Source organism: Pinus tabuliformis, chromosome 9, assembly GCF_031772625.1.
Source record: "Pinus tabuliformis cultivar Carrire ecotype Pingquan chromosome 9, CPIR1, whole genome shotgun sequence".
Classification (NCBI taxonomy): domain Eukaryota; kingdom Viridiplantae; phylum Streptophyta; class Pinopsida; order Pinales; family Pinaceae; genus Pinus; species Pinus tabuliformis.
Window position 1 is genome coordinate 1,362,357,210 of NC_142307.1, and position 16,826 is coordinate 1,362,374,035.

Sequence of the window (16,826 nt, forward strand, 5' to 3'; positions counted from 1 at the left end):
GTGGTTGGGATGGTTCCTGGGAGTCCTAAGATGATGTGAAAGGTTTGTATGTTGTGTTTCCATCGATTTCACTTAAGGTCACATAGGAGGTTGAACATAATCATAGTAGAATCTCATCACATGTTTACCCCAGTTAGCCGGTTACTTGGGTACATGTGGGAGGAGGGTGTTACACTTTCCAATTATAACCTCACACTCCTAGTGGAGAGGACCTTCCTCTAGGTCCTTCCCTGCAAGGGAGCGAAGCCTGATGTTACCACATGTCCCTTTGTTAGCTAGCCTGTCATTCAGGTTGTTAGCTTTCTGTCTCACGACTTGGTAGGCAAGCCAACTAAGCTCGTTGACATGATGGTTGATTCAACGGAGAGTTTTGATCAATCGCCAGTTGTATGTGACCTTGGTGATGACATTGCCTTGTTGGAGCTTGTGTTCTTCCAAAGTAGCCAGAGTCAAGTCACCTTCTATGATGAGTGGCCAGAAGCCTTGAGCTTTGGCAATGGCAAGGCCATGCTCTAATGCCTGAAGCTCAACTGCGTTATTAGTGGTAGTGCCAAGGATTCCTTCGTAGATCCATAAGATCTCCCCATCTGAATTTATAAAAGCCCCACCGAATCTAGCAGTCCTAAGATTACCTTTTGCAGCCCCATCATAATTCATCTTCACCAAATCATTTTCGAGGGGGGACCAGTGACTAGGAGCTTCAGGGTTCACATTCATTGGGTTATCTTTGTTAGGAGGAGGATGGTGTAAGTCAAGGAGGAGCAGAATTAGTTTATCAATGGGTGAGGGGGACCATTAAAGCTTAGAATTTTGGAGATGGCGACAGTTTCACGAATAACCTACTTAATTGAGGTAAGGAGGCTTTCCTCCAACTTTTTTTCATTCTTAAAAGTTTTGGCATTATGCTCTTTCCATACAGTCCAACAAATGGTACCTGGTATAATGTTCCAAGCTCTATCAACCACAGGATGGGGGGAAATTATTGTTCGCCAATTCTCCAGTGCTAGTAATGGAGGCCCTATCCCTATCTGAGGTTCTAAAAACTTCATCTGTGCACGCCCATAACCTGTTGGTGTAGTTGCAGATGTTCAAAAGGTGGTTAATGGTTTCCTAGTATGACTCACGGAGAGGGCATCTCAAGGGACCCGTGAATCCTCTTCTCAATAAATTATCCCATGTGAGAATTTTCCCCTGCATAGTCAACCAAAGAAATAGAGTGATTTTTGGCCATAGTTGTCTCTCCCATAATATTTTCCATTTTTGTTGTTGTTGAAGTTGATCATGATTGGCTATGTAGCCATATGCCTCTTTGAGATTGAAGATCCCAGATGAATATTTCCCCACTGAAGCTTATCCCCCCCTTATCAAAATGAATCTACCTTTCCTGAATGGTCTGGGAAAAGGTGCCCCATTCGAGATATTTGGGAAGGGGTTCCCAATCTTTGGCTTCCATCCAATCTCTCCATCTTTCATTCTTAGTGCTAGGTTTCCAGTAATGAGCCACCTGATTTTTACCTCTCGCTTGCATAGCCATCTGAAGTGAGGTGAACTTCTCCCTTTCTAAGACTAGTAATTGCTACCAGACATCTTCCCAAAAAAGGGCTTTCTCCCCATTGCATATCTCCCAGAAGTTGTGCTTTTGGATGATTGCTTTATTCTTCCATGCTTGATTCCAAATAGTAAAGCCCTTGATGTTTCTTGTAAGCCTAATAAGATCTCCATTTGCGTAGTTAGGTGCATATTTATCCTTCCAAATAAGACCCCAAGGTGTGAGTGGGTTTCCATCCACCTCCACCAGGTTTTAGCCCCCAGGGATTTTCCTAAAATTTTTGGGTCTCTTAGACCTAGCCCACCAGCGTTTTTGGGCTTGCAAACCTGATCACGGGGTACAAGGGCCCATTTTTTCTTTATGTTTCAAGCTCTCCATAAGAAGTTTTTCTTAACACTTCTGATGGAATTGATCACCGACTTAGGGGTGGCCATAGCTGAGAAAATACACAGGGGCATGGCTTGCAAAACTAATTTTACAAGGACCAGTTTGCTCGTTAGATCAAGGGATCGAAACCATCCAATTTGAGAGTCTTTTGTGGAGTATGTTGAGTAGGTCCTGCCAATTATATTTCCTATAGGATTTATTAGGGAGAGGAACTCCCCAGTTTTTAGAGGGGAGAGAGCAACTTTGAAAGCCAAGAATTCTAGTGATGCTTATTTGGATGGCCATAGGGGTATTTAAGAAGAAGATTTTGGATTTCTCAAGTTTCATGGAGATACCAGAGGCATCCACAAAACAGTTGAGAATATGTTTGAAGGAAACAACTTTAGTAACCATGGGGAGGCCCATCAAGAGAGTGTCATCCATGAATTATTGATGGTTTGATGAGGGGGCAGGGTTATGGAGCTTGAAGCCAGTGAGCTTGTTACTGAGGTTGGCAGCCTTGAGGGTTCTGCTCAAACCTTTGGGCATAATGACAGAGAGGAAGGGGGGAAAAGGGTCTCCCTGTATGATGCCTTTGGAGGGGCAGAAAGGCTTGGAGGGAGAGCCATTAACCAGGATAGAAAATAAGGTTCACGAGACCAAATCCGTGATCTAGTTTATGTAGTCTTGATGGAAACCAAAAGTAGTTAAGAATTCTTGCATGTAGTTCCAGCTGAGTTTGTTGAAGGCTTTCGACATATCCAATTGCATCAACATGCCAGGATTCTTTTGGGTTTTGAGAGAGTGAATCATTTCATGTGATAAGATGATGCTATCCAAAATTTGTCGACCCTCAACATACCCTACTTGATTGGAAGAGATGAGGAGGGGGAGAACAGTCTTGATTTTGTTGGCCAAAACCTTGGAGATGATTTTGTATATAACATTGCAAAGGGTGATTGGTTGGAAGTGATCCGAAGAGTCAGCTCCTTCCTCCTTCAAAATGAGAGTGAGGAAGGTGGAATTGAGTGCTTTTATCCTTGAATTCCCCCACCAGGGCATGCACTTCCTCTTTTATGAAAGGCCAAAATATTTTGAAAAAAATCAATGGTGAAACCATCAAGCCAAGGATCTTTCCTGTTAGGTATGGACATTACTTCCGCCTCCACTTCTTGCATGGTGACCTCCCGAAGGAGCATTTTTTTATGGTCCAGGTTAAGGATGGAGGGGATATTATTGGTGATTTTCTTGATGGCTTGAAATCAGTCCACTTGACGCTCCTCTAAGAGATTACTATAGAAATCATTTATATCGGTCGAGATGCACTCATGAGTATGAACTGTGCCCCCATTTATAGATTTAAGACTAAGAATTTTGTTGTTTTTCCTGTGTTGAATCATAAAGCGATGGAAAAACAAGGACTTACGTTCACCACACCTAAGGAATCGGATTCAATATTTCTACTGCCAGAGTTTCTCCTCTTGTTGAGCTTTGAATTCCTATTTCTTATGGAGGCTTCTTTCCTCTTCTTTCATTTGATCTATGAGGCCATAATGGATGATATGTTGCTAAATTTATTCCATGCTTTGTTCCAACACCTTCTTATCTTTGAAAATATTTCCAACGACTTATTTCTTCCAGTTTGTTAATTTATTTTTCATGTGCCTTAGTTTTTCTAGAATTGGTACATTTTGGTGCCAGATTGAGGTGGATAGCCTTCCCACCAATGCTTCATGTTGCCAAGGAATTTCGAGTGCTCAAGCCAAAAAACCTCAAATCGGAAGGGTTTGTTTTTGGGGGCAGAGGTGATGTGCACCCTTAGAGCAATAGGCCAGTGGTAAGAGCCTATTTGGGGAAGAATACAACCTTTAGTTTCCCAGGAGGTTAGATAGATGGCTTTTTAAAGCAAAAAATGATCAACTCTCAAGGAAATTTGTATGTCCCCGCCTCTTCTATTATTCCAAGTGTAAATGCCATTCACAGTCGGAATGTCAATCAGTCCCATTTTATCAATGGTTTCTTGGAAAATTTATGAATCTTTGTCCAGCCTACGAAGCCCTCCTTTCTTTTTAGACAAATTGAGGACCATGTTAAAGTCCCCTCCTATGATTTTGTAGGGATGGGGTATGGTGCCAAGGATTCTCATGACTGTGGTTAACATTTGTATCCTCTCATCCACCTTGTGGGGTGCATAGATGTTGGTTACACATATGGTATTAGTGGTACCTATGATGCTTAGGACCATTGTGATGGAACTTCAAGTTGCAACAAAGGAATTTAACTCATAGAGGGAGCTCTTCAAGAGAATTGATTACCCTCCAGAAAATCCAAGATCTGCATTAGAAAGGTAGCTATAGTTCCTGAAATAGTTCTTTTGCAGAGTCTGAATATTTTCCATGGCCAACTTGGTCTCATGTAGGAGTACAATGTCTGGTTTGTCTACTATGAGTTTGTGTTTTAGGATTCTTCTTTTCCCCAGGCCGTTTAGACCTCTAATGTTCCAAGAGATGCAATTCATTGATAAATATGGGGGGTTATAGTGAGATATCTTACCTTTCCCTCATTGAGTAATCTTGCTCCTAGCTCCTAGAGGAGCTGGCCTATGGTTTTCCTTCCTCTTTTCTGGCTGGGACCTTTGGGATTATACTAGTCTACCGTGATGTTTGTTAGGATTCCTTTGAGAGCCAAGTCCTCAGGGGGCTTCCTGATCATGCCTTGTTTTAGTTCCTCTTGTAATAGATAAGCTCCTTCAATTTTTTGTATGTGCTCCTCAGGTATGGCGGCTAAGCCTCCTTTTCCCATTCCTCTGCTATTGAGTTGAGGTCTACACCTTCGAGGGATTATTCTATGGCATGATCTTTAGCTGAGATTTATGACATTGTAGGTTCCATTTTAGTTTCTTCTGGAGTCTGGCCCTCCTCTTCTTTGTGGTGCTCGTGGTTATCTCCTGGAAAAAAAATTGAACCGTTGATTTTTTTATTGTTCCTATGTTTCCTTCCTTAGTATTATCACATGAGATTAGTTCCTTGCACTCTTCTTGTAAGGTTTCAAATTTATTTTTGTTGGTTGTTTGATGTGTTCCTTGTTTATTGTGAGTCTTCTTGTTGTGCCTTTTTCTAGGCCACACATTAGTGTTGCCTTGTTTTTCAGTCTTTTTTTGTGCTTGAGTATTGTTTTGATGAACTTTGTTTTGTGGGCTGTCTTTGAATAGGTGCCCATTCTCATGGCATTTTCTGCAATGAAAGGGTATATGTTCATAATCTATATTCTATAGCCAAGCTTCATCCCTAAAGACTAACTTGATTTCCTCTGGTAGTTTCCCTAAAACATCCATGTAAACATAGATTCTTACATAGGAAAAATAATAACCATTTTTGGTGCCCTTTGACATTTTAATATATTCCCCCAACTTATATCATATTCCTTTTAACACTGATGGAAACTAATATTCTGTGGGTAGAGAGTAGAGCCTTACGCAAACAAGGACTCTGGTGAATCCCTCCTTTTTAGGAGTGAAATTTTCCTTCCATTACCACATGTAAAAGCTAGTTTAGTTGAAGAAGTATGGGCCTCTTTTGAAGATGTGGTCCCTATCTTCCAGGAGGTCGAATATAACAGTGAAGAATCCTTTTCGTCCCAACTGCAGCTGAATCCCTCATTTAGGGCACCATTTGTTTTGTATCCACCAATTCAACACTTTTTCCGTAGGCCATATCCCCATGAACTTGCAGATGATGGCATGCTCCTGCATGAAGTCCTTGTAAGCTTCCACATCCGGGTCTTGAATCTCTAGCACAAGAATTTTTTTTTTTTCGCTTTGGGTTTCTAGTTATTATTGGTTTTTTCTTATGTCCTTTGGGTATATTTTGCATTTTCATGGTCAGTTCCAGCCTCCACTCCTTCTTGCGAAGTCGAAGCTTCTTTTGATGTGTTTCCATTAGATTTTTTGTTTACTCCTGTGACTTTATTTTTCCTAGAAGAGTGGAATGTATTGTATGTGGTGAGCCTTGTGAAGAACGATGTTTCAGGCTCCTTACTCTTTCCCGTAACATAATCTTAACAGAGTAGAGATCTCAGAAACCCTAGAAGCAGAGAGATTTATGAAACCCTAGCAGAGCAAACTGAAAATTTGGGTTAACTATTTTGAGGTATTCTTTTGTCTCGTATCAATATATATTTCATGTAAAAGAAAAATGTAGAAAAATAAATTATTATTACTATTATTTTAATCAAACAAAGAATTTTATTCATGCTTCTAGGGTTTATTGAGTCAAAAGAAAATTTGTCTTGAGTCAAAGTCTTATTTGGAGTATTTGTAAGAAAAGAAAAATTATTTATCTTGAGTAAAAAAGAGTCAATTTGTCCTCCACAAGGCCAAGTCGTATCTCCTGGATAAGTTGGCCCAAAAGGTCACTTATTCGACCTCCCAAATGTGTATATATATAGAGAATTTTTACCTCCATTGGAGAACCGATTAATCACTTTGATTTTTGTTCAAGAAAGAAGAAGAAAATCAACAAAGTAAAGGTAGACATAGAGAAGTAAAAGGAGAGAGAAAACCTTTTTTTCTTCCCTAATCTATTCACACGTGTGAGTATCTTTTGTGGTTTTCATATTTGTTACAAGGCTGAAATTTCAGGTGGGGAAGATTTCAAGGATTGATCAGAATTGAGAAAGTTGACTAGTGTTGAATTTTATTGACTTTTATTTGCTGGAAATGGATTGAAGGAGGTCTGACTTGGATATTTGTGGCAATCTTGGTCTTGGTCTTGGCTCTTGAATATTTCAATTTTAACTGATTCTATAAGATGATTATTTTTCTTGGGTTTTCCACTTGTGGGGTTTTATCCTGGCTTCAAGCCTAATTTCTTGTGTTATTTGTTCCTTGAGCTATTCATGTGTTGTATTTTGGTAATTTCTTGATGAAAAAGAAAATGAATTTTGATAAGAAGCAAAAAAACATTCACAAGTAATTATCAAGGAATATAAATCTACTCTAATTTATAAGCACTTTGATTTCTCAACATGTTATTAGAGCTAAGGTGAAGGTAAGGTAGTTTGAAGATCACATGTTGTTGGCACTTTTCTTGAAGGCACTCTTGTAGTAGGAAAAAAGGATTGAAGGTTTGTACCCTTATCATTATCGAGTCCTAGAAGAAGTCTAGGTGAAAAGAGTGAAGCCTCTATTGGGAATATCAAAGTAATAGTTAACAATAATCCAAGAATCTTTTGTGGCATTGACAAAATTTTGAAGTACATATTTGAGTTTCATGGAAGTTAATCCAATTTTGTTGCATACATACAGGTATAAGATTGAAATATATGTATAGAAGGTCTGAAATCATTTATATCAAATACTAGATCGATTCTATGGAATGAATTTGAGGAATGGTATCCTCTAAGCTCACAAGACATATTCATCCATGTGTTATGCAAAGTTTAATATCTCTCTAAAGCTAATACGAGTTCCATTGGCACAAGAAAAGTTCATTATTTCTATTGATAAACCATAAAAGCATTAAATCTCCTATGACATATGAATTCAAGTTCTATAGCATACCTATCTAAGTTTTGTAGCACACAAGTTCAAGTTTTGGGACACACATATCAAAAATTCTGAAGATACTTACATCCAAAATTCCTAAGGCATGTGAGCAAGATTCTAAGATACTATTGGTGCAAATATCTTGTTGTATTATCTTTGTGCTAGGCCGAAATAATGGACAAAATTTAGGACAAATGTTTGACTTTTATGGATAGTTTTGAGGAAAATGTCAAGTCTACATCAAAGCTCTTCTTACATATTCAAAACACTCAATATTATATTCAAGACAAATAAGGACTCTTTACAGATGAAATTAGAAGTTACAATTTCTCTTTGCTAGCAATAAAAAAAATCAAAAGACCAAGCGCATTCATGATATCTAACTAATCAAAGTACTGCAGCTGACATATATTATTATTTGGAGACCATTCATTCTTGACATCCAAAAATACTAGTATATATATAATCAATACAATTATGTGGAACTATGATTATATACCTAAGAGACAAAGGAAAAAAGTGTGGTACAGTTAAAGGAACTAAAACCATAGGGATCATCTCCAAGGAATGAATAATGAATACATACAAAGCAACATCTTTTTGTGACATTTATAGCAACATAATTGAGTTCATTATGAGACCATGGATACCACAATGAATGAGGCATCTAGAGGATAGAAGTATGGAAACTTGTGTCCAGAAAAAATACATAAGACAACTCTCTTGAAGAATGAAACCTTCCTGAATGCATCTCCTTGATTCGTATCCTAGTTTGAATACCAAGACATTGGAACTCTGTGGATGAATTTTGAAATGAAACTTTATCTCTATGACACTAATGCATGAAGAAGTCACACTAACTAGATATCCTTCTTATATATAATAAAATGATGAGTGACATCAATGAAGCCAACCTAAAGTTTGAAAGAAGTTATTTAAAGGATTAAAACAAAGTTGCAAAGTGACAGAACTGAAGAACATTACTCTTTTTGGGATATGTATAAAGGGTGATGAAGTTCATCTCTGCAAAATGAATATGAGAAGTAGTTTATGTTGAATGAAGTCAATATATGTCAACTAGAGGAATAAGACGAGATCCCTACAAAGAAGGACAGTTAAAATAAAAAGGGTGCGTATAATTTTTTTTCTTTTGCATCAAAGCATCTATGTCAATTATATTGAACATAACACTAAGGCTTCTAGGTCATGATGAAGCTTAGTCTAGAAAATAAGATTAAGCTAATAAAATAGTGACAAGGTGTGCATAAATGCATTAACTTACCTGATAGCATTCATATTCCCTCTTTACATATGTAGACTATGTTTCATGATCAAGGAATGAAATCCTTGTTGGTAGGAAAAAATTACCTAAGGTAAGGGTTGGCAACCTCAACAAATCGAAGGTATGATATCAAAAAGAAGCATACATTCAAGCAAATAAACTATGTAAACTACTAAATTTGGGTCTAAGAGGAGTACCCATAAGTCCTATGTTTGATGTCAATCCCATAGGGTCCAAACCCTCTGCTTCCTCCAAAGTGATCAAACCTGAAACACAGTTCAGAGAAGCATATACATAGAAAGTAGTTCAAATTGTGTGCATAATAAACATGTTAGATCATAAAGCATAAACAAATAAATCATGATATACTAGACATGAATCATAAAAAACATAAGATCATAACATATCAAGAACAAGAAAAAGCTTCTTTATTGATATCAGCAAATAATAGTGGAAAGATACAACCTGATCCAACCATGGCACCAACAAAACCTTCCTCTGGATCCGTCCATCCCAAGCCTCAAAGATAACCTCTCAAGCATGTGCAAAAGGATGCCATATAATAGAAGATGAGAATATATGCAAGGAAACAAGGGTTTCCTATGACTAGGAGTGTATGAGGCACAGGGAAAATCAAACTTGATCTGCAGACAAAAAGGAATATAATGTTGATATCTGATCACCTTCTATCCTTTAGGCCTTCCCATGAGGTGTATAACTACCACTATAAATTAGTTGATTCAGTTAGGCCACAGGATCCTATAGGTGGGATTTTGGCAAAGCCCATAAACCCCACTCGAGAAATAGGAAATATTTTTATTTTTTCATATTTTAATTATGTACACATGTTCTATATTATGGTATCCACGTGTGTACGTTTTTTTTAAAGGGTAGAGTTGCATATGGAATTAAAAAATTTATTTTTTAATAAATTATCAAGTCTTAATTGGAAAGGGTTGCCCAAGGCCATATCAAATCATCAAAACTACAGGAGTGTTGAATGCTACTATAACAATTCTTTGTATAAAAATCATGTGAATAATATATCTAGGGTTTTGCAATATGCTTGTAGAGTTTTGAAATTCTATAATAGGTATTGGTGACTATGGGGGATCTAGGGTTCATAAACCCTACCAAATAATTGAGTTATAAAACCCCAGAATAAAAACCCTAACTAACCATTTTTGTTGTAAAAAGAAAATATAGCTCTTGAGATTGACATAAATGACAGCATGTTAATGTGAGAACAATATTGATGAAAAGATCCAAGCTTGAGAGGGAGTTGAGTCTCTTAAAAAGGATAAGTATTATATTCCTACTTCCTATAATTGTTACTATTGTTATGCACTTTTATGTTTGTTCTTTCATAGTCTTCTAACAAAGGTTGCAGGTCAAGACAAGATCTATGTATGATTGACTAACAAAAGGAAGATTTAGAAGAATGTAGCAAAGCACGAAGATAAGAAGAAAGTAGCTTGAAGTTTGTGTCAAAGGAATTCAAGGAAATAAGTTTACATATCTTAGCTAGAAAGAGGAAGGTGTCAAATCCTAGATGGATCTAATGCTACTTGGAGGTTGGAAGAAAATACGAAGAAGTTTATGATAAAGAAGAGAAGATGACAGATCAATGACAAGATACTTTAGCAAGAAGTTGAAGAATCTAAATATCGTTGTACCAGCAGTTGATTAGTCTGATCTAGAAATATGTTGATTGAGTAGATAGTACTAATGTTGATACCACTGATTATTGGGATATGATATGAATTTTTGGAAAAACATGAAAGCAAAACCTTGATACTAAGAAATAAGTTGTGAAAGGCTTGTGCAATAAGTTGAGTAAGTTTGGCTCCTTAAAATGTTTGATAAAAATACTTGATGATCTGTTGAAGCTACATGAGAGTTGAAAAATATATAGGAAGATCGAAGCTTGTTATGATGTGATGTAGATAGGATCCAAGCAGCTACAACTAGATCTACATGGAAGAACAATTAGTTGATGTATTGATGTAAAATGAGACAAGCTGATGATTGTGGTTATGTCTCCCTCATTGAGAGGAAGTAATGATATCCTGCCTAGTTGAGAGGGAGCGATGATGGACACCGTATTCTCCATGTTCCATGCACTATGGCTAGGACTAACAACCATAATCCTGGTGAAGACATTGATAGGGAGAATGGTGGATTGGATAAGCATATAGAACTGATACTCCTTGAGGAATGGTATCTAAGATAGGAGTAGTCTCGAGGACCGATACTCTTTGAGGATTGGGAATCTAGGATAAGAGTAGTCTTGAGGACCGATATTATTTGAGGATGGGGTGATATACAAGATAAGAATAGTCTTGTAAGGACATAACTGGTGAACATATGAATGGGGTACGTGCCTTGAGAAGTGGTGATGGTTTCCAAATGTATGCATCCTAGCATTGTGCTCTTATCTAGTGGAGAGAAAGAGCTTGTCAGTCAAGGCCTTGCTATTTTGTAATTGACAATGTTGGTTATGATGATGTTTGATGATGCATATCAATCCAAACTCTTCTTATGAGAATATTTCAATTTGAGAGTATCTTGGCATCCTATTGTGTCATTATGAATACTTCCCTAGTTAAGAGGGAGTGTTGGAAATGTAGCTAGGTTAAGTCTTCATAATTATCATTGTACTTGTATCAATATGTATTTCATGTAAAAGAAAAAGAAATTATTATTATTATTATTATTATTAGTTAAAACATGTTCTTCGTGCTTCTAGAGTTTATTGAGTCAGAATAAAATTTTCCTTGAGTCAAAGTCCTATTTGGACTATTTGTTAAAATAGAAAAAATATTTATTTTGGGTCAAAAAGAGTCAATTTGTCTTCCACAATACCAAGTCGTCCCTTATGGACAAATCATCCCATAAAAGCAATTATTTGACCTCCTAAATGTGTATATGTAGAGAGAAATTCGACCTCATTGAATCACCAATTAACCACTTTGATTTTTGTGCAAGAAAGAAGAAGAAAATCAACGAAGTCAAGGGAAACAAAGAGTGAAGTAAAAGGAGAGAGAAAGTCTTGTTTTTCTGCCCTAATATATTCACATGTGTAAGTATCTTCTGTGATTTTTTAAATCTGTTGCAGGGCCTGAAATTCAAGGGGATGGGATTTAAGGGATTGACCAGAATTGAGAGAGTTGACTAACATTAACTTTTGTTGGCTTTGATTTGTTGGAAATGGATTGAAGGATGATTGACTTGGATATTTGTGGCAGTCTTAGTCTTTGTCTTGGGTCTTGAATATCTCACTTTGATCTAATTCTATAAGAAGAGGATTTTTCTTGGGTTTCCCCCTTGTGGGGTTTGTCCCTAGCTTGGAGCCTAATTTCTTGTGTTCTTTATTTCTTGTGATCTTCATATTTTGTATTTTGGTAATTTCTTGATGAAGAACATAAAATTTAATAAGAAGCCAACAAACATTCACAAGTAATTATCAAGGAAAAGAAATCTACCATAATTTATAAGCACTTTAATTTCTCAACATCTTATTGCTTATTTTAAAGTTGATTTTGGTTAGGACATTTTTTGTTTTGAGGCCCATTTTTTACCTCAAAATTCCCCTAATGACAAGTACCATTGTAATAAATAAAACTAGAGTCGCTTGAATAGAAGAAAATAAGTCTATCATATTAAAAATGAATAAAACATTGAAAGAATACAGGGAAAAGACAGAAATGGTACAACATCATGTGGAATATTACAAAGTAGAAATAGAAAGACTCACTAAGTTTAATACATATGCTATGGAAGCGCAATACGAGTTGAATGTGGCCCATAGGCTGTTATACAAAAGGTTGTAAAATATAAAGATGTATTATCACAATCTTTAGCTTTTTCTAATAAAGTGAAAGGTAAGAAGGTCGAGTAAGAGGGAGTGTGGATAAGTCTACAAAAAAATCAAGAATAAATAAAATAAATAAATAAAAACTCTTACAAACATCCCAAAGATGAGTAAGAAAGACATTGAAGCAACTAACTTCATGACAAAAATTCTATTCATTCATTTTAGAGAGTCCATTGCACCTAGAACAACAAAATAATATGGAAAACCTAGAAAACATCATAAAATTGGAGAGGGTGGTTATAGAAACAACTCTATAAGTCACCAAGGATATGTTGATAGAATATATTTATAGTGTACATTAACATAATTAATTCATTTCTAAATGCATTACAAAATGGTATAAAACTAATGTGGAGAGAATTAATAATGTATGAAGTGGAATTGGTGTGGTTGAATTTTTTGCGAGTCTTTAGCATACAATTACCCTATTATATCTAGGGTGCATACAAGTCCAAACTAAAGGCAGGATATAACTTTAAAAATTGTGTCTTTGAAACTAAAGGCCAAAAGAAACATTCGTGAATTACTTGGTGTTAGATAACCTATAATGTAATATTTTGAAAGGAAATAAGGGAAACATTCGTGAATTACTTGGTGTTAGATAACCTATAAATGTAATATTTTGAAAGGAAATAAGGGGTTTCTTCTTGCGGCAATTTTGTAAACTTCTTTAGAGAATTTACGAGGAGAAGGCACCGTCATCCAAGCTAAGAGAAAAACTATGATTCTAATGATGTATGTGCATGGAATTTCTTATCATTTTTCTTATGATTAGAATTTTTGTAAGAATGATTTTGATTACTCTGTATTTTAAAATGGAGTCTTACTTAAAGTTGTTTTTATATTTGTTTTTAGTTGCTTCTCTATAGCCTATGAATATGTATCTATAACCATGTGTTTAATTAAATGTATCTACAATCAGTTATTTTGGATGATAATTGGTTAGGTATATTTCAGTGGTTTATTTAGTGATTTTTTTAGTGAAGATAATTGATTTTATTAGCTTCCAACTTCTTTATGTATATTTTATTAGGTCAAATCCTAAACCTCTCAGATTTAATAATAGGACTATTATTTTAAAAAAATTTAGAGTTGAATCTCTCATGCTTGCCTTCAATTGTTAATTGCCTATTGATTTGTACATTCAAATCAAACAAATTATTCGTTTTTTTTGTCAAATTAGTTTTATTTTCTTATTTTAAAATATTCCATATAGTTGTGTTTTCCTTTAGATTTTCAAAAATGTTTTATCTATTTTTCTTTGAGTTTTTTTCCTCTACTTTTCCTTTTTATTATTCTTTTCTTTTCTTTGATTTTGTTTTTGTTTGCAACAATGTATTTTTTTTTGTCATGGTTTACATATATTTATGATTTTAACCTTTAGAAAATAAATATGCTACTTGTATCACCCATGTTTATATTCGGAGGTTGATTTCATATTTTTGGTTCTCAGCGATATTGATTATCAATACCACAATTTCAATATTTTTGTAATGTTAAACCTAAAGAAAATGGGGTGTTACTACTATCATCATTTTTTGTTTTTTGGGTTAATTTTAAGGTTTTTGTTTGGAATAGTATAGGTTGTTGATTCCATGAATTCAGCAAAGTTGTAATCATAACCCCGAAAAGTGTGGTGATGTTATGAGCACCACATTTTGTTTTTTAGATTCAATTTTAAGTTTGTTGTGTGTAGCTTTACAAGGATTTAAGGCGTGGAAAAATGTTATAATTATAATCCAAAAAAAGGGATCCCAAGAGCAACATTTTTTTTTCAAGAATATATTTTGGTGTCTTTGACCTTAAAATATGAGTATTCAAGATTACAGTTCTCATTTTAAAATCACAATTTTCATCTAGGAACTTTGTTTAAAAGAACAATGAGAAAAATAAAAAAGAAAAATGTTGCAAAATATAAAAATCTATAATGCATTTATTGACCTATTTACAAAGCTACATTTGCATTGGTCATTGGAGTAGTGATATTTTTGTTGATGCCACTAAAAGCACCCACATTTTCCAACCAACACCTTCCATATCTATTAATCCCCCTAATATTGCAAGTTTTGAAAGAGAATGCATTCAAAAAGCTTTATTTATGTTATATGAGATGTCAAGTAAAATAATGTTAAAAAGTTAATTCCAATACATTATTATATAAAACATGTAGACTCGAGTCCCTAAGACAAATGCCAAACTTGTCTCTATAAGGTATTTTTAGTGATATCATGCCTAAGAAATTGGAGGGTGATTATTGTCCCTTGAAATATAATTGTTGTGATATGAAATGTAAGTTTAGTGCATGCTTGAAACCCCTTATTTTTTATTGTAATAACATCTTCTCCATCTCAAATAACTCTTTGAGGTCTTATAAATTTGAATTCTGAGATTTCTATTTCATCATAATTTATAGTTTTTCTTTAACTCACTTTGTTGTCACTTTATTGTTTTCATGTTAATTATACTCTATAACTTTAGTTTTGATTTTAGTTAGGTGTTTTCGTATTCTAGGAATTTTCTTTTATATCAATGAGTTGGTTAATTTAAGGTTTTAAAATTTGTAGGTGGGTTAGTAGGTTATGTCATTTTGAATTTTAGAATTGAATTAAAATAAATAGAAAATGGTCACTTCCTTGTATTTTTTTAAGTTATAAGAGAAATTTTGTTAAACCCTATGAAGTATTTTTACCCCTTGTTGCATAACTCTGATACTAATGCAACTACATAAGGAATCTCTTTTCTTATTTTTGTAATAGATTTCTTAGATCGAACCCTCTACCTATTTATATATATAAACAAATCATGTCTACTAAAAATAGAAAATAAGATATGTTTATGACTAAAATAAAATAACTCAAACAAAAAACGTGAAATTTAAATTTAAAAGGCAAAAATATTTCTTGAAATATATAAAGTTTATTATAAAAACAGATACATCTAAAATGATTATTAAAAATTTATATTAAACTAATAAAAAAAATTACATTAAAAAAAGTTAACATAAAAATCCCAAATAAATTATTAAAAAAATATATTTTATATTCAACTAAAAAACATAAAATAAATAATCACTTCTACTTAATATATGTGAAAGCTTCACATTTCAAAATAATATTTGGCTCTAAAATATCTAAATAATGGTGACAATTCATAGCTTGACATCGTTAGTCCCTCTCTAAGGCTATAAAGGGTTTATAATGATGAATGGATTCTTGACACCATATTAATATGTTGTTTAACTCTTCACCAAAGTTTAACATAGAAAAACAATATCTTTACTTTATATTAATATAATTAAAAATTAACTTTCCGTTGTATGCTTGTCATTATATGTGGTTACTTGTATTTATAAAAAAGACGAATAGTTGCATAAGGTGGACATTATTTGGGTGCTGGAGTTATATAAGTTTTGTTGTTTTAAGACAAGTTTCTGAGGTCCTTTTTAAAGTAGCCTCTTCTTTTAACAAAAATAATTGTCATTTATAAATTGATACTTTTAATGTTGCCGCTTTTTAATCATAGATGGGTGTTGTATATTAATTAATAGTCTTTTTATAGTTTAAGTTTGCGTGGTTAAAAAAATGTGGCTAAAATTAAGTTAATATGTTATTATATTTAGTTTATGAGATTTTGAATTAAAAGGCATTTTTTGCTTTAAAAAATCATCAATTCAACCTAATATTATGAATTAGCTAATAAAAAAAAGTTAATATATTTTTATTCCAATTTTTAAAATTCCAAAAGATTTTTTAAGCAATTTTTAAAATAATTTTTATATTATAATAATTAAAGAAGCTAGTTTCATATTTTAAGTTAATATACTCCTATTCTAAGTTTTAAAATTGTAAAACAAATTTAACACAATTTTTTTTAGAAGTTTACCTTTTATAGAATCTAGTTTCATATTTTAAAAATGTTAGTCCAAAGAAAATTCTAAAAAATCTTAAGTGTGCATATATATATATATACCTTAATGATACAATTTCTATATATCAATGAAGTAGCTTTAATCCAATTAATTTTTTATGTTATTATATGTTATGTTATTATATGTTATTTTGATGTCTTAGTGGCATTATTGTGATATTACATTAAGCATTGGATACATTATGATGTCATAGCAGCTTAAGTTTAACAAAATATACATTGAGTTTTTAATGATAACCCTAAGATTCCAATAATTTCCTAGAAGAATATCCCTCACAAA

At 33.9% G+C, this 16,826-nt stretch overlaps 1 protein-coding gene across 1 annotated transcript; it reads right to left on the reverse strand.

Annotated features, from left to right (window-relative positions):
* Positions 1–357: 357 nt before the first annotated feature.
* Positions 358–717, reverse strand: LOC149153566 (uncharacterized). Its single transcript, XM_089443849.1, has one exon. The coding sequence runs from the start codon at positions 715–717 to the stop codon at positions 358–360; it is 360 nt and encodes a 119-aa protein (XP_089299975.1).
* Positions 718–16,826: the final 16,109 nt, after the last annotated feature.

Coding starts and splice junctions, on each gene's coding strand:
- LOC149153566 (XM_089443849.1), bottom strand. CDS start 717: ATGAATGTGAACCCTGAAGCTCCTAGTCACTGGTCCCCCCTCGAAAAT.